The sequence below is a fragment of the Silurus aristotelis genome (genome assembly GCF_946808225.1).
Source record: "Silurus aristotelis genome assembly, chromosome: 12".
Classification (NCBI taxonomy): Eukaryota; Metazoa; Chordata; class Actinopteri; order Siluriformes; family Siluridae; genus Silurus; species Silurus aristotelis.
In genome coordinates, this window is record NC_139585.1 from 21,799,012 (window position 1) to 21,825,948 (window position 26,937).

Sequence of the window (26,937 nt, forward strand, 5' to 3'; positions counted from 1 at the left end):
TGCTGGCATAAACTGTTTCAGATTCACCAATTTAGGTTTTAATATATTTTTGTCCATGAATGTGTATTTAATTATTCCCAGTAGTCTATTCTCTGCATTTCATAGCTTTTCTCTCAGCTGTGTTTCGGTTTGAGTTTCCATCCAATCAGATTTCAGTCGTCACACATTGCGGGGGTTAAAGGAAATTGCTCTAAGGCCAGGACTGTGAACACCGCAGGTGTCCTATTGATTCAAATCGATGTTGCTGGAAGCTGTTGTTTTAACCAGTCAGAGTGCAACTTGCTCACTCCGCAACTTGCACAGCTTGAAGATGTCCAAACATGTCTGCATTTCCATGTCCTTTGATTGATTGTCATAGAGCGCACTAATCAGAGCTAATAAACTGCATTTGCTACAAACTGCACAAGCTCAAATACATTCATGTGGATGTAATGGCTGTTTTTTTGGATTCCGCAGTGGCTGAAGGAGGTGAGGAAATTGATTTGGTCACAGAAACTCTTCCAAGGACATTTACAAGACTGCATTTTCAAGAAAAGCTGGACAATGTGAGAAAAGGTTAGCCAAAACAGTTAACAGTTAAGCTTTTTCATGAACTATTTATACTTTTGTTTTTCCCATAGAATTTGCACAAACTCATGACTTGCCTTTACTTAAAATCCTCCTGAAACCACCATAATGCATGAAAAAAATGTGACAAAAACGCACAAAAAAATCTGACTCAATTTCTGAGTTTAATATTGATGGTTCTGCTACAGATGAGGTATGCGGAGTGGTTCAGCTGTGGCTGCAGTGAAAGGAGACTTGTTGAATTGTGTTTTTATTAGGTGTCTTGCTTTTAGTAACAGCATTCATTCTCACTTCATGAGATACCTGTCTGTGATGCAGCGCTCTGTTATACTGTGTTTATTTGTAATATTGCAATATCTGTAGCTTGGGTGTGATAATGATGGTTAGTAATTAATAAAAAATATATATATTTTAACTGCGAATAACATTGAATGTTATTACATTTTCCATTTATTTAAATTGTTAATTATATTTAGGTTCTAAGTCTAAAGTATAAATAGGATTGTGTCTTAAAAAAAAAATAATTTCCAAAGGATTCCCCAAACCCTACCACTCTAACCCCTAACCCTAATTCCAACCTGAACCCCATACCCTGACCTCCTAACCCTAAAAATGGTTCGTTTTAGTATCAAAAAAGTTTCTTTATGTCACTAAAATGTGGTTCATATATTAAAAAGTTTTTTGAGAAACCAAAATGGTTCTTTTATGGCATTGGCCTGGTTCTTTCTGGCACCTTTTTAAAGGTTATAACTGAATATGCGTATCAAAAAGAAGTGATTAGCCTGAGAAATGTCAGAGTTCATCGATACAAGAAATGCACAAGATGTAATAAATAAATAAAAGAAAATATATACTCCAAATAGTCGCTTTTAAAAAAGAGTTTAAACCTTAAAGTCGCTAAATGGAGCATGGAGAAAAGCGGAAAAAATAAAATAAAAAAATTATAGACAGAAGAACAATAAGATTGATTTGAAGGTTTACAGCATAAATCGACAGCTATCTACGCTGCTTCTTGCAAATATCGACTTGTTGACATTTGATCCTGGAAAGCGTTTTTTCCTTCTTTTTTTTCTGATTTTATTACCTTATCTTGAGCCCTCAGGTCACACAAACCTGTCTGCCCAAGGAAGTCTTTGATCTTACAACTTTCACAGATCTGACGTTTCCTATCTGCTATCCGAGAACAGACATAATTTAATGGGTCTTTCAAACAGAGCTGTGTGTGATCGTTAGCGGCAGTCAAGTGATCTAGCTCGGTGTGCAAGCTAAAGAGGAAAGGATTTACTCTGTCGATACGTCCACTGACCACTTTATTAAGAACACCTTAACCCATATGCTCTGCGCACTTATTTGATCAAGAAATGATGATGCAGCAGAAGGTTAAAGTGTAAAATCATACACATGCAGGTCAACAATGATGCAAGGTTGATGGTTTTGTTTGTGTCATATGAACTGGTATTGTTGTAAGTGCTGATCGCCATTCTTTATGTTCACGGTGAACAGAAAAGCATATCATATAAGGGTGAATGGGCTACAACAGCAGAAAACTGCATCACTGTGTCAGCCAAAAACAACAATATTAAGGCTACAGTGGGCACAGGCTCACCTGCATTGCAAACTGTGTGTGTGTGTGTGTGTGTGTGTGTGTGTGTGTGTGTGTGTGTGTGTGTGTGTGTGTGTGTGTTAGAAGCTCACAGTAAGGTTTAGGATCGTCATATCCGGCGGGCTGTTCTCAGGCAATATGACAGTGTAGGATGGCTGGGAGAACACTGGGCTGTTATCGTTTATGTCCATAACTGTGACGGAAAGTATGATGGAGGCTCTGCGAGGGTCTGGTGCTGCATCCCACGCCTCCACTCCCAACTCATAATGTTCCCTCTGCTCTCTGTCTAGAGCTGCTGTTGTCCAGATGCTTCCATCAGCGTTGATCTGGAAGAGGTCGGAATGGCTCAGCAGCCTGTAATGCACCTGCCCGTTCACTCCCAGGTCTGAATCCATGGCCTATAAACACAAACACACAGAAACAAGGATGCAAATGCAAAGAATCACCCATCCAGATGTATAACATATGTATAATCACAATGGTTTCTTCTATACAAATGTTTTTAATTCCCTTACATTTAATATTAAGGCAGTTATTCCAATGTTAATTCTAATTATTGTTTTTATATTTACAAGTTATTCAGAGTGACTTTTATAACAGATATGTTTTGTACATAATCAGATTCTAATAATATGCACATAAACATAAATGGGACCATTTAACAAAGACAAATGTACAGTTGTTTTTGTAAGAAGATGAATATTTAATCTCTTTTGGGAGGAATTTTAGAGCAGCAAACAGTCTGCAGTATATGGGATGGGTACAGTATAGGAATAATTGTTTGCAGTTGTGTGCGATAACAAGAACGTGTTTCATTGCTGTTCCAGCATTAAACATAATGATTTATTAATCATTATGTAACTTTCTTTCGGCTTCTCCCATTAGGGGTCGCCACAGCGGATTATCCGTATTCATGAACCACATGTTCGATTTGGCACGTTTTTACGCTGGATGCCCTTCCTAACGCAACCCTTCCTATTTATCCGGGTTTGGGACCGGCACTAAGAATGCACTGGCTTGTGCAACCCTAATGGCTGGGGTTGGTTCCCTGACCGGGGATCGAACCCGGGCCGCAGCGGTTAGAGTGCACCGCATCCTAACCACTAGACCACCAGGGAACCTCCCTTATTAATCATTATGTAATACATAAAAAAGTCATTATTATATTTGCTGTGGTGTACAAGAACAAACATGCGATAATCCAGGCTATGTGTGTGATATACAATTTTAACGCATGATGTTAAAGTAAAAGCGGTCATTGATGTTTGTCACTGACTTAATAGTTAAAAATAATAGTTAATTTTCTTTTTATTTATTTTAAATATGTAAAAAAATTTTAATGTAATAATTTAGAGGTAGAATTCAACTTTAAATCATGCAGAGAGATAAAGTAGTGTGTTAATATTTAACTCCGCAATAATAAAGAGTTATTAGAGAAAGATAGAGAGAGAGAAAAAGAGAGCGAATCTGTGCTATGTCAGCAGATTCACTGTGTATGGAGCTGTAACCTTAGGTTACTACAGTTACAATTTTTTATAAAGCAGTGGATCAATTTAAAACGGTGATTAAACTGATGGAACTACCTGGTGGAACATACACCTTCCATCCAATCATTTTTAACTAATTTATAGCATCGCAAATGCGGGTGATCTACAGTAGGCTAACTTTAAAGTAAATTATGGTGAGTGGACCTCTGCCACTCAGATAAGTGATAAAGAGAATAATCTAAAGCAGAACCGATGAAGCTCCTTTGAATGAGTCCATTCATTAAATTCCTGCTTCTAGACATTCACAGTATGTCCCAAGAGCAAGTGCTTAATCAGCAACCCAGTGCATCTGTTAGGCCCATAGAGGTAATGAATGGTTTACATAGCTTCCTCTGTGGAATGATCAACAGCAGCAGCAGCAGCAGCAGCAGCATCTCTGACTGGCTGCAGTAAACTGCACGTGTGCAATGGCTTAAACTGACGTGTATAGCACCATCTCTCTCTCTCTCATGTTTTTTTCATTCTATCTCTCAAACCGGAAAATGTTCATGAGACATTATTGCATATTTATATATTTCTCTTTATGTATACTGTACATAAAGCCTGGTCTTTCACAAATACAAAAAAATAAAATAAAATTCTAAACATCTTCCTCTGCGGCATGGCTAGAATTTAACATCATTCTTTTAGGATTTTAAAACAACAGAGTGGCAACACTATGCATTTAGTATTGTTTTTAGTGCATGTTCTTGAAAGAAGCTTGTTGGAAAGCAGGCTAAAGAGCCACTGTGTTTCCCTGATAAGCTCTGCACTGGACCGTGAGACTGCCTACTGCCATGAATTATACAGCAAGCCTGAGAGTACAAGCACAAACACACACACACACACACACACACACACACACTTACACACATGCTTACACACACACACACACACACACACACACACACACACACACACACACACACACACACACACACACACACACACACACACACATTTAATCATTTATTAAGCTTCGTAAGGAAGTCTGTTGAAATCATGATTACTAATTCATTGCTGTGTATATTCCTAAACATAACCCTGACCTTGACCTCAGTAAACAAATGGAAACATTTACTGTGAAAGGGCATTCGACATATCATATAAACAGTATCAGACCCCCTTGAATTTTTCACTCTTTGTTATATTGCAGCCATTTGCTAAAATCATTTAAGTTCATTTTTCTTTCTCATGAATGTACACATAGCACCCCATATTGACAAAAAAAAACCCAGAATTGTTGACATTGTTGCAGATTTATTAAAAAAGAAAAACGGATATATCACATGGTCCTAAGTATTCAGACCCTTTGCTCAGTATTTAGTAGAAGCACCCTTTTGCTCTAATACAGCCAGGAGTCTTTTTGGGAAGGATGCAACAAGTTTTTCACACCCAGATTTGGGGATCCTCTGCCATTCCTCCTTGCAGATCCTCTCCAGTTCTGTCAGGTTGGATGGTAAACGTTGGTGGACAGCCATTTTTAGGTCTCTCCAGAGATGCTCAATTGGGTTTAAGTCAGGGCTCTGGCTGGGCCATTCAAGAACAGTCACGGAGTTGTTATAAAGCCACTCCTTCGTTATTTTAGCTGTGTGCTTAGGGTCATTGTCTTGTTGGAAGGTAAACCTTCGGCCCAGTCTGAGGTCCAGAGCACTTTGGAGAAGGTTGTCCAGGATATCCCTGTACTTGGCCGCATTCATCTTTTCCTCGATTACAACCAGTCGTCCTGTCCCTGCAGCTGAAAAACACCCCCACAGCATGATGCTGCCACCACCATGCTTCACTGTGGGACTGTATTGGACAGGTGATTCATGTGTGTTGCACTGAGGCTTTTGTCGGGCCACTCTGCCATAAAGCCCTGACTGGTGGAGGGCTGCACTGATGGTTGACTTTCTACAACTTTCTCCCATCTCCCGACTGCATCTTTGGAGCTCAGTCACAGTGATCTTTGGGTTCTTCTTTACCTCTCTCACCAAGGCTCTTCTCCCCCGATAGCTCAGTTTGGCCGGACGGCCAGCTCTAGGAAGGGTTCTGGTCGTCCCAAACGTCTTCCATTTGAGGATTATGGAGGCCACTGTGCTCTTAAAAACCTTAAGTGCAGCAGAAAATTTTTTGTAACCCTGCCAGATCTGTGCCTTGCTACAATTCTGTCTCTGAGCTCTTCAGGCAGTTCCTTTGACCTCATGATTCTCATTTGCTCTGACATGCATTGTGATCTTATATAGACAGGTGTGTGGCTTTACTAATCAAGTCCAATCAGTATAATCAAACACAGCTGGACTCAAATGAAGGTGTAGAACCATCTCAAGGATGATCAGAAGAAATGGAAAGCACCTGAGTTAAATATATGAGTGTCACAGCAAAGGGTCTGAATACTTAGGAACATGTGATATCAGTTTTTTTTATTATTATTATTTTTTTTATTTATACCAAGAAAAATGAACTTAAATGATTTAAGAAAATTGCTGCAATAAAACAAAGAGTGAAAATTTAAGGGCGTCTGAATACTTTCCATACCCACTGTATATACAATGCTTATTGCTGCAGTTGCTATAATGGATTTAAAAAGCATTTTTTTTTTTACAGGTACTTGTGATGTAAAATAACATGGCAGAAGAATTTTACACCATTTTCCACTGTCTTACAGATACTTGCAGGTATTACATTATATAATTTTTTTAAGATATATACATTATAATAAAAATAATAATATACATTATTCCCCTTTAACTGAGGATCCCAGTCTCAGCTGAAGAGAAGCTGCCCCACAGCATGATGTTGCCCCCACCATGTGGATTTCAGTTGATTTTTGTGCTGATTTTGAAACTGGGGCAAAAAATATATTTGGTCTTGGTTTCTCCCAATTTAGACAGGATGGGATGTTCATGAGAAATGACTTTTGTCTAGCCACCTTACCCAATATTTCAGATATGCGTACATCATGAGAGAATACTGTTAGATGCAGAGAGTAATCAGTACTTGTCAGATTTTCCTGTAGCCTTTTTAATGTTGCCGTAAGCCTCTTAGCAGCCTCCCTGATGAGATTTTTTTTTATCAATATTGGATGGACATCCTGTTCTTATATCACTGTCATGCACCATGTTTTCCTAAAATGTTTTTCTTTGTGTTCCACTTGTATTTTTTATTTTTTATTTAGCTTTTTTGATCTGTCATATACTCTGTCATGTATATTGTCATATTTGATACTTGCATTGTCTATATTGTCTTGTATTGTCTCGAATAGTCTGTTTTGTCTTGTATAGTCAAAGCTAAATGTATAGTGTTACTTATGTCTGTACTTGTGAGAGTCACCAACAGCTGGAACCAAATTTCTTGTGTGTGCCAACACACTTGACCAATAAACCTTTAAAAAAATGTTTGATTCTGATTCCAATTGCTGTATCACATTAATAGTAAAAAACAGATAAAATCAGACATGATTTATCTCAGTTTTATATGTTACAAATAATAATCGCCATTTTTAAGGAGCTTGTAGGCTTTTCTTCATATCCAATATATGTTTGGACCTAAATCTAACCCTAACCTTTACCTCCTAATAAACTAAGAACCTAATAAAATTTGCAGTTGAAATGAAGTAGTTTTTCTCATGAGGACCTGCAAAGGTCAAAACTCTCAGATATTTCTATCACCAAAATATAAAAACCTGCCCACCTAAATTTTAAAGTTTGCATATGGTCAGTGATGGCTTTTATAAAAGGAGACTCTTATGTCAAAAGCGCTAAAAAAATCTTCATGGCATGAGAAAACAAGACACAATAATAGTAGCTATAAACCTACAAATTATTGGGATTGCGATGTCATCAGGGTATAAAATCTCTTCAGGATGTTTTTCAAAGGGAACAATGAAAAATCTTTTGCTGTAGAATAACTGTTGATGACATGTCTATTTTACAACTCGCTATGAAAGCCCAGGTCAAAGCCTAGTTTCCCTTTGGCAAATCTTCAGTCTGTGGTGAATATTTCTAGACAATAAAACTGAAGCGTCTCCTTTTGAAGAAGTCGAATTTGAATTGTTTATTTTAACCATATTATAATGAAGGGGAATTTGGAATAAAGAAAGCTCTGAAGTGTTATCTGTATATATATATATATTATAGACTCCTCTGCATGCATAATGTGACAAACTCTCCTGATTGTAGACATTTGATTAATGAGTGCAGTAAATCATTCCTGTCACTTAGATGACATAGCAAGGCAATTAGAATACAAAAAATTGGATAAATGTAATTTTCTCCCATTTGAGGTCAAACAATTAGTAAGTGCAAAAGTGTATATTTTTTTAAAATCCTTTTGTCATGGCTTTCACACTTTCAGCAAAAAAAATGCACACACACATTTAGATGGGATAAGATTTCCCTAGAGGTGTCTGAGGCAATATCTGGTTATAAGCTTTAAAATTCCAAAAGTCAAGCATTAACATTTAATTATAAGGCACCTAAACAAATGAAAGGGAAATATAATTGAATTGATGATGAAAAATAAATAAATATTTAGGAGTACATTTATCTGGAGACTACCCAAAGATATACTTGAATTAGAGTAATTTGAACAAGAAAAATTTATTAAGGTGGAACTTTAAGTTAAAAGTTGAATGTGTATAAAAAGTTCCTAAAACAATTATATGTGAAATATATATATATATATATATATATATATATATATATATATATATATATATATATATATATATATATATATATATATATAAATAAATAAAAAATATATAATGTGTGGACTTAATAGCTGTTTTTTTTTCATTCCACAATGGCTGACAGAGGAGAAACAATTAATCTGGTTGGAGAAATATTACAAAGAGATTTACAATGCAGACTTTTAATCTAAGGTAAGGCAATGCTTTGCTTCAATTTTAAATTCCCATGAAAACCGTACTGCACGGAGATAGATTGATTCAGGTAGGACACCACTGAAGGCCTAAGTGTAAAACCTCATAGTCTGCCACTGAGTTGCTTAACATAATCATCAGCATGAATAGAAATACTGTAGAAGGTGCAGTAATGGAAAAAATTCCATTAACTGCCTTGTTTGCTTAATAGCAAATTAAATAGAATAGCTGATGGAACAATTCCACATATAAAATTAACATTCGGAATTTAGCAATGTTGTGGTTTAGCAAATTTGATGAGAAAAGTGAAAAAAAAAATGAAATCAATAAAAAAATAAATTACCTCACATTATTTTGAACATTAAATATATAGAATATTAGATGCCCAGAATTTTAGTATTAAACTGAGAAAGTATTGAATCGTGACTAACTTATCCATAGTGTGGTATGGCAGCTCCACATTTTGTGAACGGAAAGTCCTGCAAAGGGTTGTGAAATCCAGCCTATGCATCATTGGCAACTCCTCCCACTAAACATCTTCACCACAGTAGATGACCACACAGGGCACACATCATCATCACATTTTGTGAACGGAAAGTCCTGCAAAGGGTTGCGAAATCCAGCCTATGCATCATTGGCAACTCCTCCCACTAAACATCTTCACCACAGTAGATGACGACACAGGGCACACATCATCATCATCTCCTTCCTTCCAGATATTGAACATTTATTTGTACCTACTGAACTCTCCACTACACTGTTAGGACACTGATGTCTCACTGCTGCTTTTACTGCCTGTAATCCTCATGCAGTTCTACTCTTCTCTGTACATTTTATATTATTTTGTATAACTGCAGTTAACTTTAAGTACAATATCTAGTTTATCTTTATTTATTTGTATGCTATCTGTTTATACACTGTGTACTATGTTGTATATTGTTGTACATAAAATGTGCATATCTTTTGCATATCATAGTTTTTACAAATACTTTACCTTGCATATATTCTAATTTCTAATTTGCATTTATAAAGATTTATATATATATATATATATATATATATATATTTGCTTACAGTTTCTGCCCCTATTTACTGCCCAGAGCCTGTTTATTTCCATTGTACATATATTTGCATATTTTACTGCACTTCTGGTAGATGCTAAACTGAATTTCATTGTACATGTACATTGAATGACAAAGTTGAATCTAATGATAAAACATTTTCTATCTATCTATCTATCTATCTATCTATCTATCTATCTATCTATCTATCTATCTATCTATCTATCTATCTATCTATCTATCTATCTATCTATCTATCTATCTGTCTAAATTTAAACTTAAAAAGGAAAATTTTTACAGACTTATGAATTATTATAAATAAACAATGTCTGTAGTGATTAAAATCTCTGAATTTGATTATTTGAATGAGATTAGCACAAATAGATTAGAGCACATTAACCATAATGTGGAGGCCAGCTAAATATTACATTGCTTTAATATAACCCTGTATGGTCGCACAAATCAGTAAGCCACATGACCATAACGTTTTTAACAATCTATACCTTTGCTTAGAAATCAATAGCTTTCCTGAGCCACATTGTTTCTAACAATTCCTTTTAAATATCATATATTTTATTGTTCTCATTTTAAACTCCAATAAATCAAATGCTTGATTTGTTTCACTTAAAGCAAGATGAGTTTTTTTGCTCATTTTTTGCTAAAGAAAAGTATGCCTGGAGCCGCTTTATACCAATATAAAAGCAGAAAATCCTCTTTTAGGAAAAAGTAAAATCTTTATCAACAAAATATTACTACAAAAATATATACAAATATAGAAAATATACTTAATTTTTCCAGATGCATGAACGTACAATCTGTAAATAATTACAGATTTTGATATTATAAAGCCCCCATATCCTCCCCATGTAAAACTAATCCAATCCAAAGAAGAGTGAGTATCCTGATTAACCTGGGCAAATTAGGGAGTTACAGTATAAGCAAGCTTCATAATGTGCTTCCCAATAACACTTTTTGGGAATAAAACACATAAAGCACGTCTTCGACCTTGTTGAGCGGTTCAATAGAAGCTGCCTGGGACTCTGGGTTATTATTTTTTATTTTTTTTAAACCCACTTCCAAGACAATTATTCTCACTCCCGCTCACAGAGTAGTTGCACCTCTTTGCCATATTTCCTAATGAGTTTCTTCTCACAAGATATAAACCAAGTTGTAATTTAAATTTAAGCATGACAATGTCCAGAATAAAGCTTTTAGAAGATAGACCATAGTAGTGAACCAAACCAAAGTAAGAATATTTTGAAAAATCTGAATAAACAAACAATTCATTAGAAATTATTAAATATATATTTAATATACTTCCCGTGGGCTCACCACCTGCAGGAGGCACCGTAGGGGACGGTGCTGTGAGGATTGGGCAGCAGTCGAAGGCGGGGGCCTGCTTAGACTGCTGCCCCCGCGACCCGAATTACGGATAAGCGGGAGAAAATGAATGAATGAATGAATATTTAATATAGGGTATAAAGTTAAAATAAAATTGTATAAACTAGTCATCTGCATGAATGTGAACATGAATGTGAAATACTGGTGTACTGTCCATCATATGCCCAATGAGCTTATCCTAGGCATAGGCTATAATGCATAATATGCAGAGAGGAATTGTTGTACAGGGTGATCACTGTTGGTAATATTCACCTCCTGTACTATTTCTTGATAAGCAGGGGTTCTGCTGTTTGACCAATAGGATCCCCCTAATGACGTAGACTGTTCACCACTTTCCTTTGTAAGTAGCTTTATTCCTTTCTTTTCACATTACCTTTGATGAATGAACAAAAGGTAACAAAAGCATAAATATTTACTGTAACCATAAAAAAAAAATCCAAACGTATGTATGCTAATTTTGAATTGTCCTTGCCATGCAATCCAACCACATTTTGTAGCAGCAAGTGGCTACAAATGAGTAGCCTGAAAAATCTTTAAAGTGGAGGTCTAAAAAACACAGATAAACTATTGAGCCATGTTGAAATTAGACAATTGTGAGTAGCGTCAAATGTTAATTATTACAGAAAACTGCCTTATTCTACTCAGGTTTATGGTGGCTACATCTGGAAATGCACGTCCACGTATCCAAGCCACTGGTATGAGGCTAAGATGCTTAGAGGAAGCCAGAGAACTTTACAGAACCCTTCATAAATATAGAGAGACTCTATAGAGACTGTAAGCACTGAGGCAGCAATAATATAGACAGTGCTACCATGCTGTCAATCAAGGTGGAAATAGGTGCCAAAAGATATTGCCAACAGATGTTTTCAGAGGTTTTCTTCCAATCATGCACCAACATAACTGGGCCCCAGTACATAATGCAAGCGCCTTAAATACATGGTGTGTCAAGTTCTGACTGGAAGAATTCAAGAGTCCTGACCTCAACCCCACTAAACACTTTTGTAATAAACTGAAACCAAGACTGCACTCCAGGCCTCTTTGCCTGACATCAGTACCTGACCTAACTAATGTTCTTGTGGGTTAATGAGCACAAATCCTCACAGTCACACTCCAAAATCTACTGAAAAGCTGAAAAGCTATTTGTGCCAGCGGTGAGCGAGTGGAGAGCATAGCCGGATGGAACGAGCGGTAACACCTGCAGCTGATGAGACTAATCAGTGCTCTCTGTTTCAGTCCGGCGATGCCAATAAAGAGGAGCTAGACACCAGCCTCAGAGAGAGAGAGCCACCAAGCAGAGACGAGCGGAAGGGTCAGCAAACTGTGACTGAGCGCAGGCAGGCGCCGGGGGGAAAAACATGCCGGTCCAGAAGGAAAACTCGGGCGGGCACAAGAAAGTGAAAGTCCGCAAACGCCGGAGTAAGGCAGGCCGATCTGTAAATGGGCGCCGGCAAACGTCAAGCTGCAAAGGCGTCCCGAACAGAGAGACTGTGGGTGAGCCTAGGGCTCTGGAGTTCTGGAGAGGAAAGCAGTGGGGTAAAACAAAAGTAAATTAAGCTTTGCCTGGTGAACTTTTCCCTGTCTCTCTTTCTTCCAGCACGGAACCAGTGGAATATGTTACACTATTAGAACAGCAAAAAGAGGGTGGGAGTCATTCTGTGATGAGATTTTCCAAAAGCACGCTCATTGATGGGATGATGGGTAAGTTCAGACTTTTGGTCATTTGCAGTATTAGCAATAATATAAAGATATAAATGGAAAATAATTGATAAAATTGCCAAATTAACAAAGCAAACCAAGCGAAACATGCTAATGATTCTGCTTATTACCTTAAATGGGTCCTGAGGTTGTGGCCTTAGACAATATACAGTGGGGGAAATAATTTGATCCCCTGCTGATTTTGAGAGTTTACCCCTTTCAAAGAAATGAACAGTCTAGAATTGTTATGGTAGGTTTATAAATTAATGATATATTATAAATTATTTTGTATTTGATAAGTATTTGATTCTGTACTAAATTAGCAAGAATTCTGACTCTCGCTGACGCAAATTAGTCCTGTCCCTTTAGGAATGTACTCCTAATAACCACTCATTATGTGTTTAAAAGACACCAGTCACAGAATCAGCCTCTTCTATTCAAACCACTCCACGAACATGGGAAAGACCAGAAAGCTGTCAAAAGACATCAGGGACCAGTTTGTAGACCTGCACGAGGCTGGAATGGGCCATCAGATTGTTGCCTTGGCTAATGTTTATGGTCATTGTTATGATGGAAGACCGTCCACGACCCATCTTCAGTGTTCTTGCTGAGTCCAGAAGGTTCTCATCCAAGATTCTACAGTGCATGGCCCTGTTCACGTGGTGAAGTCTTTCTGTACCCTTAGCAGAATGTTTCCTCCTCTATGTTTGAAAGTGTGGATGGTGTTTTGGGGTCATATTCAGCATTTCTCTGCCTCCAAACACGGCGAGTCGAGTTGATGCCAAAGAGCTCAATTTTGGTCTTATCTGACCACATGTGTTCATTCATGTGTTCATTTATGTGTTCACTGGCAAACGTTTGACAGGCCCGTTCATTTGCATTCCAGAGCAGAGAGACATTGGTCCCAGCTCCCTTAAGATCATTAACAAGCTCCTCCTGTGTAATTCTTAGATGATCCCTCACAGGAATTCTTCTCTCATTCTTACCCCATAAGGTGAGATTTTGCATGGAGCTCCAGAGCGAAGGTGATTAACTTAACTTGTATTTCTTCCCCTTTTTGATTTATCGCACCAACAGTGGTCTTCTTCTCACCAAGCTTCTTGCTGATGGTCTTGTAGCTAATTCCAGTCTTGTGCAGCTCTACAATCTTGTCCCTGATGTTCTTTGACAGCTCTTTGGTCTTGCCCATTGTGGTGGAGATGTTTGAATGGAAAAGGTTGATTCTGTGACTAATGTCTTTTACACACATAATAAGTTGATAGGAGTTCTTTCTTAAAGGGACAGGACTAATTTAGGTGTGTGGGAGCCGGAATGTTTGCTGGTTGGTAGGGGATCAAATACTAATTTCACTTGTTCAAATACAAATTAATTTATAACCTTTCTTTAATGTTTTTTTTAATAGATTTTTTTTTATATATGTGTCTCTCTCTGTTAAAATAAACATACCATAATATATTATTATTACTGATAATTCTAGACTGTTCATTTCATTGTAAAGGGGTAGATTTACAAAGTCGGCATGGGATCAAATAATTCTTCCCCCCACTGTATTAGTACTTTCTGATGAGAATGATGTTCCTGTTCTAATATCAGCAGGGCCATCTAAAGTTCTGATGCAATGCCTGAACTGAATGGATTTGCTTTCAATTTTTGGATTTTCAACCCATTTCTTCCTTATTTGTTCATTTTCTCTTCTGTAATTCCGCTACACTAACCTAGTTATCGTTTATTACATGACCACTACCACAAAGCCTCTATATCTTTTTGAACAAAAAAATACAAAAAGAGCACTGCACAACCTGCCAAGAATGTTACTCTCTTTATTTCAGAAATACACGCCTGGCTTATTAGGAGTGCACTCCTTGTTCTCATCTGGCACACTAAGTAACATTAATGCTTGATCTGCAATGGCTAAAAATAACAAAAAATATCATTAGTTTTCAATAGATTTTTTGCATTTTTATTGCTGATTGCTACATACACAATCAGCATGGCATTTCAGACAAATGTGGCACAGCTGGTTTGTCAAATCAACAACTCAATTCCAAAAATGTTGGGACACTGTGTAAAATGTTATTAAAAAAGTAAGCAATGACCTGCAAATCTGATAAACCCATATTTTATTCACAACAGTACATAGAAAATGTTTGAACTGAGGATATAATTGAGGTAATTTTGAAATTAATGGCTGCAACATGATCCAAAAATGCTGCCAGTCTGTCTGGGTCAAAGCTCATTTTAAATGTACTAAGGCAAAGTGGAAAACTGTTCGCTGGTCAGTTGAATCCAAATTTAGATTTTTTTTTTTTTTTGGAATACATGAACACATTGTCCTCTGGGCTAAAGAGGAGAGGGACCATCTGGCTTGGTATCAGCACTTAGTTCAAAACGCCACATCTCTTATGGTATGGGAGTGCATTAGTGCCTGTGGAATAGGCAGCTTGCACATTAGGGAAAAACTCCATCAATACTGAATGGCACAAAATATACAGATTTTAGAGCAACAAATGTTTCCATTCAGAAAACATATTATTCAGGGAAGGCTTTGCAATATGAGAAAGACAATGCTAACTTCCTATTGTATCTATTACAATAGTATGACTTTGTAGTTGAAGAGTCTAAGTGATGAACTGCCTACTACACGTTTCACCATTTGGCGCATCATGAAACAAAAAAATACAAAGGACACCCAGAACATTTGCAGCCATCAAATTCAAAATTACTATTTTTTCCTCTTAAAATGGTATATATTCTCAGTTTAAACATTTGATATGTTTTTTTTGTTTGTTTGTTTTAATTGTAAATAGAATATATATTTACGAGATTTGCAAATCATTGCATTCTGTTTTAATTTACATTTTACACAGTGTCCCAACTTTCCCCAGGATTTTGAGTTGTAGCTCAGGTAACAAAAACAAAGTGGGTTGTATGGCCATAGCATTTTCCACACAAAATGCATATTGTGTTTGAGAGGAGGGCTAAACAACAACAACAACAACAACAACAACAACAACAACAACAACAACAACAACAAAAACAAAAACACCCTCTTACAAGGTTATTATGTGAGTCCAGTCTAATTTTCCAACGGCTCAGACATGTACCAAATGAACTTATTCAATAAATAGACATCTGCATTATGTGTGATGTTCTGATTACTGCACTGACAGTGCAGACCTATTCATCTCAACCACTAATTACATCTTGTAGCTTAACAAAGCCGCTTATTGCGCCATGTCCTCAAAGGTGACACGTTATTTAAATTAAATGTATTTAATTGGGAAAATTATAAAGAGTGCAGAGCCTTGGAAGAGGCATGCTTGTGTGACAGAAGGGCGAGGTGAAACCACTGGCACTCTGCCCATCTGCCCAGTGGGTGCTGATTAGGGCTGGATTCATTAAAGCCACCTGCAGAGAAGGAGTGTGCTGCTCAATCTTATGAGCACTGACAGCGATGATATGGTCAGGAACAATATAATGCGGTGAAGATGTCACACCAAGCGGATGCTTAAATACACATGCCCTCATGAGCCTTTACGTTTGATTTGGGGAGACCTTTGGGAAAATCACTATATAAGTAAATTCTAGTCTAAAATATAAGGGAGAATAAACTGATTTAGGAAAATGCATTTGAGGTATGCACTTACCTTTACTTGACCAACAAATGTGTTTGCCTGCTCTTCTAGAACAGTGAGGCTTTGAGGCAGCTTAAGGTCAAATATGGGGTCGTTGTCATTCACGTCGGTCACCAGTATGTTAACCTTGGCAGTGGAGGTCTGGAAATAAGAAAACATGAGGTTAGAACTCATTGCTTGGCAAAACCAATTCTTTTTTTCAGCTTTAATAAAATTTGTGCAATTGCCAGAGGTTTGAGGATTCCTGACCAATCACCAGAATTTCACTGCAGACAACAGGTTTTTCAAGAACACCATTATCAGTAGCCTTATGAGGAATATTCAGTGAAAGCTCCTCTGGAAAGAATAACAGCACTGAGCCTTTTTCAGGAATGTGTAACAAGGTTGGAGAAATGACTCAAATACAAAGCATTTTCATCTCATTCAATTTTTTTGTATTGTGCACTTGACTCAGTGTCAGTCTTTTTCCACATTTATTGTATTGCTGAACATTTCTTTAGAATTTCTTGAATAATGCTGGTACTGTACAGTATATTCCTGTGCTGAGATGATGGTGTGTGAATAAATCTAGCCCGTTTACAGCTGAATGAGATTAATTTAGCCTATGCTTGGCAGGGGCCCACTGTTTGCTTTCATAAACAAAAATCCCCCCTTCCACTGATTAATTTACACAGATCCAACAAAATTGATAACATATTTGCAATCATCATCAAGCTGTGAATAGAGCCTAATGAAAAATTTCCACAGCTGCTGAGCAAATTAGCATTTTCAAAGGCTGGAAATGGCAGCAACAAATCGGCGACCGCTGGGAAAGGCAACGATGAACATTTCACAACAGAGAAAAGGTATTTCGAAGACATATCTAAAGTTTTCATTCAGCTTTTAAATGCATGGTGGGAAAGTTAAAAGCAAAACAAAACAAAAAACACAGTGTGTGAGAAGGAAGGGACTGCTGTGGACTTTAGCAAAGCAAATTAGCATTTTAAAAGGCTGGAAACAGCAGAAACAAATCAGTCATTGTTTTCACTAAAAAATCTAACTGAATATTTTAGAACTAATATATAATATTTAGCAGAAAGAAAGTAATTAATTTTTTAAAAATTCAATACTAAGCACACATATGAATTGGACCATTTACATTTCCTTTGTGCCTAATCGCGTCATTTAAAGAATGTGGATTTAAAGTAAAATGACCACTTTTGGAGGCTCTGCCAGCTTAAGTGCAAATGGGCATTAAAGTAAAGGGGATGCACAAAAAAAATACATACAGTTCACTTCTCACCCCTCTGTATAAATGAAATATATAAATTCATATATGCAAATATATAAATTTGCCTCCTTTCAATTTCATCTGCAGTTTACAATAATATTTTGAAAGCCTTTTTCCCTAGTTCATTTCATTTATCATAGTTTTATTTTGCAGTGGGGGAAAAAATGCTCTGATGCATGAATAATACCTGCTATTCAAATTACAGTTGACACCGTACCTGGATTCTCTTCCAGACCAACGAGGCTCTATGACTAAGCCGGCTGTGATTATGAAATGCTTTATTGGATTCATTAATATAAATCCTCCTCTATTGTATATTTCCTAGAAATAATTTCCTGTCAAACACTCAGGTAGGTGTATTAGAATAAATGCTGTTTTAGTTAGTGTTTTAAAGTAGGTAAACAAAGTTTAATATTTCTATTCAGATGTCCAGGAGCATGATAAAACCTTAAGCTGTAGAACTCATATTTAATGCATTGAACTTAAATAAAACTTGAACAGTTTTTGAGAAACTGGAGAGAGTTCTGAGGAATACAAGAGCTACAGTATTTCCATCTCTACCTTCTCGTCTATCAGCTCAGTCTATTATCATCCCTCCACGCCCAACTGATGATAGAGCTCTATCACCCCCACACTGACACCCAGGTCTCTAATATCTACCCAGGTTAAGTACCAGGGGTGAAGGAAAGTGCAGTAAATTATAGAAAGCTCTTCTGGGAAGTTCTTGGTTAACAGTTTTAAAAGGTGCTGCGTTTGACAGATTGCGGTTGTAAATTTTTCATGCAGTGGTTATAAAGCCTGCTGAGTTTAAATTAAGCCGGTGTAACGCTTACCGTGAGCCAGGTGTGACAACGCTTTGAGGAAAAACACAAAAGCACTCGCTTTTTGGTTTGTCAGTAATGTTTACACAGCAGCATGGAATCACTCAATGTCTCTCATAATAGGGGAAATTTTCACACATTTCCATAAAATGACATTAAGCTAAGAATACGCTACACAACACATTTCCAAAAAAAATCTAGCTGCTTTTGATTTTTTCACAATTTCTTTCTCTTGTCACGGTGAACACTGTATTTTGGAGATTTTTGTGATTTAAAAAAAAATTATAATTTTCCTTGCCAATCAAAGTGAAGTCTGGTATTTTTTACAGGGTTGTTCTTCATGTTTTTATACACTAAATGGACAAAATGACTGTTAGATTTGTATGTGCTTTCTGAACATCCCATTTAGTCCCCACTTGCTTGTTATAATATCCTCCACTATTCTGGGAAGATGTTCCACTAGAATTTGGAGTGTGTTTGTGGGGATTTGTGCTCATTCAGCCATAAGGTCGTTAGGAAAGTAAGGTACTGATGTAGAGTGAGGAGGCTTGGGGTGTAATCAGAGTTCCAACCCCCCCACCATTCCCGAAGATGCTCAGTGGGTTGGGATCAGAGCTCACTAAAGATCTTCCATTCCAACCCTGTAAACCATATCTTCATGAAGCTCACACTGTGCACAGGGGCCTTGCCATGCTAGAACAGGTTTCTCTAAGTTCTATCACTGTGAATCTTACCCTTCAGTGCCACAATGCCTTCTACAAACGCTTTAAAAATCAGAAGGATCAAGATCGACTTGTTTGATAACCCATGTCACCAGATTATCTGTGCTAACTGAATCACGCTAATCAAGCAGCAAATTTGCTCATTCAAAAACAGACTCTAAAAGCACTAGGGTATACACACAGCATAAAAGAAAGCAGCTTTGGGCAAGAATTTAGACAGAAATCAGACAAGTATGGCTTAGAACGCTGATGCGATAACTCTGCCTCTTATTGAGCGGAGCAAGCAGAAACACCTCTCCTGAAGTGAAGGTCAAGTAGGTCAGCTTTACTCTGGGGTCTGTTTGCTACACAACTCTGCCCTAGACAGCACTTGAAGAAGGTATGTTTAAAAAAAAACTGCCTAATGATCGTATACTTGAAGAAAGGTCACTGCATATCAAATATTGCTTTGGATTTCTGGATTGTTCTTCGTGCCTGTCTAAACTTTTCTACACTGTAATTGGATGCAGCAAGAACAGGGACAGCTGCATGAGCTGCCAAGGAGAAAGAGGTGAGCATTTGATGGAAAGAAAGCTTTCCCACACTTTTTTTTATTATTTAAAAGTTGGCAACACATAATTATTTCCCCCACAGAGCATAGGGAAAAATTTCCCCGCCAATTAAAGATGAATCTGATTAAATCATTCTGGATGTGCATCGGGCACATGGGAGACCATTTGTATTCGTTTTCCATTAAGCTTGCACCGTTTAATGGTAAAGCAACCTTAAAAGGTTTGGGCATGCATTTCATGGCTCTGATGTGATAAATGTGCTGTCAGGAATCTGCTCAACTAGCCTGAGGTAAGCGGAGAATTATTTGGAAAACTGCTTATCAAGGCTTCCGATTACATTCGCTCATTTTGGCAGATGCTTTTATACAGAGCGATTTACAGTTGAGCCGAGCAGATGAAGGTTAAAGTGTTTGTGCAAGGCCAAAACAGTGGCAGCACTGCCATGGCAGGATTTGAACTTGCATTTTAACTAGTAGATCACCACCAAAGTTTCTTGAGTTGGAAGCTTACTGTTAGTCTTATAGTTAGACTAAGGCTGCCCGTGTGTACTTCTGGAAACTTTCGAATGGGACAATATGTTATGCATACACATTTATAAATACCAACACTTTTTCCATATACAGCTAGCCCCAGACTTTCATGGCCTAGCCTACCAATGAGTCTTAAGAATAATGATCAGCATGGGGTTGTATACTGTAATTTGTTGATCATTTAACACGACAGTACATCATTTAGGGAAACAGAGCAATTTACTGTACTGTAATGCACAAACTATACAATATATACAATACTGTATGTATGTGGAAGTGGGCACGTGAATGAGTGCTGGGTCAAAAGTGGAGGGCGGAGCTGAGCAAAACAATCAGTAAGAAGCACACCTGTAGCTGATGAGACTGATCAATGTGCTCCGTTTCAGTGTCTGGTGAGGCCAATAAAAAGGAAAGAGACAAGCCTGCATATACGCTGCCACATTTTGCATTTTACATTTTTTTTTTGTCGTATCAATTTCGTAAAATCAAATTGGGGACTACCTGTATTAGACTTTAGCCACTGAAATATACACAAGAAAATACTCAAAAATAAAAAGCATGGCATAGTGTTGAATTAAATAATCACATTTCAAGCACTTTTTGGGCACATTTATTAATACTAGATATTCGAGTAAATATTAGAATTCTGGCTTGAGACTAGTTAAACTCGATTTCTTGATTCTACACTGCCAGCTATGGCAAGCATCAACAAATCTGTACATCTGCTGACAAATGATGCCAGCTCACATTACACTTGAAATAAACAGAGTAAGCTCTGTGATTAAAGAACAAAAAATAGCCCAAAACCCCACTCTGCTCCTTTACCTCCATCAACACAGCATAATCACTTCATGGTAAGATACTCTATTCAGATCAGTCACAGCAGGCCTGTGGTGAGATGCACTTAAAAAAAGCACAGCAGGGACAATGAACTGAGAAAGACAAGTATCTTCTCAGTTCAAATATCTTTGAACTGAAAAAAGGACAATCTTTTCAAATTTATGTCCTGGAAAAAGATTTTCAACAACCAACAAATAGTGCCAGCTGCCATATCCATTTTTCTAACTGCTAACATGAATCTAGGGGTCCGTAGCATCTTGGAAAACAGCACTAAGGTTCATTCTGTTCATGCTTTACAGGGATTTGGATGAGTGACTTCTTAGTGGAAAGAGGATTGGATTCGAGGAGGTGTGACTCTCATCTGCAGCGCTGTTTGATTTAATGTCTTGGCCATGTTCTTACCCCGTCCGGTCTGCCATCAGAGGCAGAAACGATCAGTGTGTAGCGATCTGTGTTCTCTCTATCCAGCATCTTTCCCAGCAGCAAGAGACCCGACCTGCAAGGCATCAATACGTATGAAAACCAGAGTAGCAGACAAATAGGTTTTACACAAGTTTATGAGAGTCCTTTCATGGTGAACTACACACCTCTTGCTTGTTTGCACAGTGTGTGGAAAAATAAAATGGATAAAGGTTAAAAATGTAGAAAGAACACGCATCCCAAATAGAGACATAGTGAGTCATTACTTTTGTTGAAAATTGCACTAACAGGTTCATTTGTGCCTAAATAAAGCAGCATGGGAATCTGTCAAGCCATTTTTAACACTCTTAACCAGCCCTGTGCTTCACTGAGGAGAGCGACATCAAATTATAGCCTCGAGAAAACTTATATTACAATAGCCATTGACCAGTTAGATGTTTTTGATCCAGTGGGTATAGTTTCAGTATTTTTTCCGAGCAAATTAAGAGCTATTAAAGCAAAGCTGATACAGCAAAATGAAAGGGTACTCAAAACTTTGAAGAGGAATAAAATGTTAGGTTCCTGAAGTGGTTGTTCATGGTAGAACCGTAGAGAAAAATTAAAGGACTAAACTCAATAACTGTGTAATATGTAGGGCTAATATGATTGAAACAAGTAGTTATCTCTTTTAATCTTTTCTTAAGACCACTCCAATGATGAGATAGGGTCATGGCGGTGTAATTTGGTTTGTGTGTGAATCTGGAAGTAGGCGAACAGCTCAGAGTTTCCAGACGCCACCCAATGCCCACGCCAACGTTCAGTTTAATTCTGGTTTGGTATGCTATGCGGACTTTAGCTATAAAAGTATTAACCTTCGTTGGGTCAATGCTAGCTGTCTAGGCACGAATTAAATGTGTACAGAGATTCAGATATACTGACTTAGAAGTGGGTGGTGAGATTGTACATGTAAGAACATCAGCTAGCGATCTCCATGTTGCTTATTTGTTCCTTAACAAGAATTTGAAAAGCACAGATATATACAGTAAATATGGTGGAAAGCCAGGGAGATGAGGCAGCCTCTGGTATCATCCCAGAATATCTAAGACATGTTGCTGAGGAAATAACAAAATGCTACATAGCCTTTTATTACAGTACACGCCTGGTTAAGGCTTCTTTACTTAGAAAATAAAGCAAATAGACTTCTTCACAAAGTACAACGTAATTGAGACTGGATGAGTGCATATACTTGGGGTTGTTTACTGTTTGTCAGGTTAAACAGTTGTTTTTGTGAAAACGGTTATTGAGGGGACCCGGGTTTATTAGGATTGGCTAGTTATGGCTAGTGTTTCATTGAACAGCTAATATCAGTGAATAATCTCTATGGCCACAAACTCCTTCTGTATTTAATTCGTGACAAAAACAAATAGTAAGTGGCAACCTAAAAAATGAAAAACGCTTTGGCCCTGAGCCCCTCAACTATTTCCACAAGGTCTTAAAGTTTAAAACAATGTAAAATGAGAACATCTGCGTTTTCCTGACAAATGAAATAAAACTCAGCTGTTGGAGCAAAACCTTTTTTTTTTTTGGTGTGTGTGTATCCCCTTCAGTAAGAGCTTACGTTTGATTGAGTTCAAAGACGTTATCAGGATCTCCGCTGAGAATGCTGTACATAATGGGATCTTTTTCTCGGTCTGTTGCCTGCAAAAAGACACACAGCACTTTCATGTAACAATAAATCAATTACTTTTCAAGAGATTCAACATGGCTGTGTGCTAGTGGGTGAACGTGAACAGCTTGAGAAAAGTCTACAACATCATTTAAGAAATAAGTCCGAATGGAGCTCAGATTATTACAGTGTTTTGGAATCAAGTCAAACTAAGCTTTCTGAGTCAGGTTCATCTTATTCATTCACAAACTAATGATTTCATTCCTTATTGGACAAAGCATTGATTTTTCAGACAAGCTGGTCACACTGGATATGTTTCTTAACTAATATTACTTTTACCTATGCTGGTGTTTTTCTTATTTGCTAATATAAAAGCAAAAATCTTTAGGTTACCAAGTCAAGTGCCAGCATATCAAATGAAAACTTCAAATGTATCATGGATTTCCTTGTTAATTACTCTAACTGATGAAGGATTTTAGAGTTTGAGGCAGAGAGCCACAGGCGAGAATCATTCTTTCAAAAAAGGGCTGCGACAGGCTTTCTGTAAGATCAATGCTGCTGGACGTTACACATTACAGCTGCAGCATCTAAACAAAAGCTGTTCATAATCGCATACTCCTAAGACACGCAAGAACCTCTATGATAAATCTACAATCTGCGAGTAACTGGGTAATGTGGGTTTGTAATGTATTACAAATATTAATAAATGAAAAAATGATAGCTACAGCACTGCTGAATCTTGTTGGGTTAGGTGTTGAATTGATTCAATTCAATTCAAATGTATTTGTTTAGTGCTTTTAACAATGGATTGTGTCACAGAGGAGCTTCACAGAAAAGCTAATTACAAATACAAATTTTAAACTCCGTCTATGCCTAAATTATTGTCCCTATTGTGCCAGAAGATAAATAGTTTTTCTGTAACCTAGTGCAAATCACAGAGTATTATTAATCTACTCGATCTATTGCATTATAAATTGTGTGGTAACAAAAAACGCAGAGACTTGTATAGTAGAAATTGTGTGCAAGTGCTGATATGGTGACATGTATTTAAGATCTTTTGGAAGGAGTCTCCAGTGTCAGGGTTTTGTAACGTTCCAAAATAAAGCTGACACTGAAAGGCCTGGTAACATAAGTGCATTTTTTCATATTTACTTCATGGAAAAGAAAAAAATGGAGATTGGCAATGGGCTGGCCGTTTATAGCTGCTATAAAGTGCTAGACACTTGTTTAATGGTTGATTCAAAATGTTAAAGGAAACTGTTAATAAATAGAAAGTAAGAGGTTCCATTCTTTAATAAATTTGCTGTAAAATGGTATCCTCTGTTTGCTGTGTAGGAATACAAATTTTGGGATGTGCTTTACGGTATCGCATGTAATAATGTAATCACATGACCAATTGTGCTGTTATCATCAGCAAACCATTACCTATTTTATTAGCCTATTTTATATCCAAATCAGAAGTTAGTTCCTGCTGTGATAATCAGTCTTTATTAGCCCTTCTCCCTCTCCCTCTCTTATGAGATCACTTATAACCAAGACTTCTTCAATGAATATTAGATATAAATCAGATAACTCCAGCACATCAACAAATACAAGAATGACCTACTTAAACATCTCAATTTCTTTTAAGCCACATATTATGAGGATTAGTTTATTAGGAACTGTTCCTTTGAATACAATAATTTTGCAGATTTTACAATTTATTTGAATCGGTGCATCAGAATCAAGCTATTGTTTAGGTTTGTAGACAGGAAATACAATCTGTATCATATGAAAAAAATGCACAACTTCTGACCAATCAGTTTAAACATTAAACTATGTCGTGCCTTTGGTGCAAAATTTTAATCATGAACTTCAGGTGGACAGACCATCATATCACTGGTTAAAAAAGTCCTGAAGATCAGTCTTATGCATTGAAAAACTAGAGCCCTCGTATATTGTGATGCAATCTAAAACGTAGATCACTGACACAATTACTGGTAAAAAGTAAACTAAAATGTTAAAGTACATCCACAAAAAGCATTATTCAGAAAAAAGTAGATCTGGCTAGTGCATCTCACCTGCAGGTCAAGGATTATGGCTCCACTCCTCATGGCCTCACTGATCTCATGGCTGTAGATGAGCTGGGGAAAGCGTGGGGGGCTCTGGTTGTTTGGGGGCAACACCTCAATATACACAGTGCTAATGGAGCTCCTGAAGAGCACAGACACATAAAACAGGACTATTTTTTTACTTATTAAGTTTGATACATATAAATATTCATATTGATAATTGTTTATTCACTACCAACTGCTATAATAATCAGACATGACATATATTAATGCTGTTTGCTATTGAAGGTTTATAATTATATTAGCATCTGATTTTAAAAGACCTTGAAACATAAAAACTTGCAAAAGTGAATCCAAACAACAATTCAAACAGAAACCAAATTACAACAAACATTTTTTGTTATTAACTGTGGACTAAACATAGGGTGCAAATAGAGTGGAGAATGAAGTACAGCTGAACCAGCATGCAGCAGTGTAGGTAATGCAGTCTGCTGCACAGTAAGTGTGACTTTATTAGATGCTACGGTACAGTGCTATACAGACAGAGTTGAGACAAATCTATTAAAACAGTGGCACTCACCATTCGATCATGCTCTATCTAATTTATCGACTTCTGTTCAAGCCAAATAATTACACACATGCTGCATTCTTCTCTTATCTGAAACGGCTTTATGCCTGTTGAGCTACTGCTCATTTAATTCGCTGTCATTCTTTGGAAGTAATTTTATATATCAATAGATTTGGTAACACTACCTAAGGGTATTGCACTGCATCCAGTGGTCCGTATGATTTCTCATACGGACCACTGGATGCAGTGCAATACCCTTAGGTGATGAATGCATTTATTCCTTCTGCCATTATTACTCTGCAAGTATATTTGCCCGCCTGAGTATTCAAAGCATAGTTTAATTATAGGGTGTAAAACTAAAACATATTGGACACCCCAGTAAGCACTGCTAGATCAAAAGCAAGAAAGTAGAAGTTGCATCACACCACCTACAGTAAGCACTGTCACTGTCACTGTTTAATGGAGCAACCATCTCCATTAAAACTTAATCCGAAACAAGACAGAGACTAGTTGGGGAAGACTTTGTGAGGCGAACGGTACCTCTGAAGGAGTGTACAGAGTTTATTGGCTAAGACTATTCGAGACACAATTCAGCCATTTGAAGAGCTGTACATAAATGAGGACTGTATTGGAGTCCAACAGAGGTCTACCTCAATTAACCCCATTCCAACAGTGGAATACGGTGCTGGCAAAACCTGGGCTTCTTATCAAAATTGAAGGGGGGATATTGCAAAATAATTAAGTCAGCTAGAAACAAACTAAAGCTTGGGAAAAACTTCACCTTTCAGCAGGACATTGGTCCAAAACAAAAGGCCGAAGCTATGCAAGATAAAAGTTGACCATTGAATCAAAATCTGAACCTTAAAAATCCCAAATAAAATTGGTAACATTGATTGAACCTAGAGTAAAAACTCCTAAATAATGGGTTCAAATAGTCAGTTTTAATAATTAAGATTATAAATCAAGTTTAACACTTATGCAAGCAGTATTTTTAGTTGTATTTTTTAAAATGTTTATAAAGAAAAAAATTTGTCTTAGCAAATGTTGCCATACTACTTTGCAAATAAAAAATACCAATGGGAACAATCTATGTAAATGTCATTATTACACCAGAGTTATATGTTTTTTACAACATAAAGTATATAGGAAAACATTATTGTGCCTGAC

At 37.1% G+C, this 26,937-nt stretch overlaps 1 protein-coding gene across 1 annotated transcript in view; it reads right to left on the bottom strand.

The window, feature by feature from the left end:
• Nucleotides 1-26,937, bottom strand: part of pcdh15b (protocadherin-related 15b) — a 226,217-nt gene that overhangs the window by 79,175 nt on the left and 120,105 nt on the right. The window contains exons 16-20 of the mRNA XM_083556764.1: nt 25,212-25,344; nt 23,104-23,183; nt 21,489-21,582; nt 16,365-16,493; nt 2,263-2,568 (exon numbers count right to left, since the gene is read on the bottom strand). Coding sequence (XP_083412890.1) covers nt 2,263-2,568; nt 16,365-16,493; nt 21,489-21,582; nt 23,104-23,183; nt 25,212-25,344 — 742 coding nt within the window. The remainder of the gene's footprint in view (nt 1-2,262; nt 2,569-16,364; nt 16,494-21,488; nt 21,583-23,103; nt 23,184-25,211; nt 25,345-26,937) is intronic.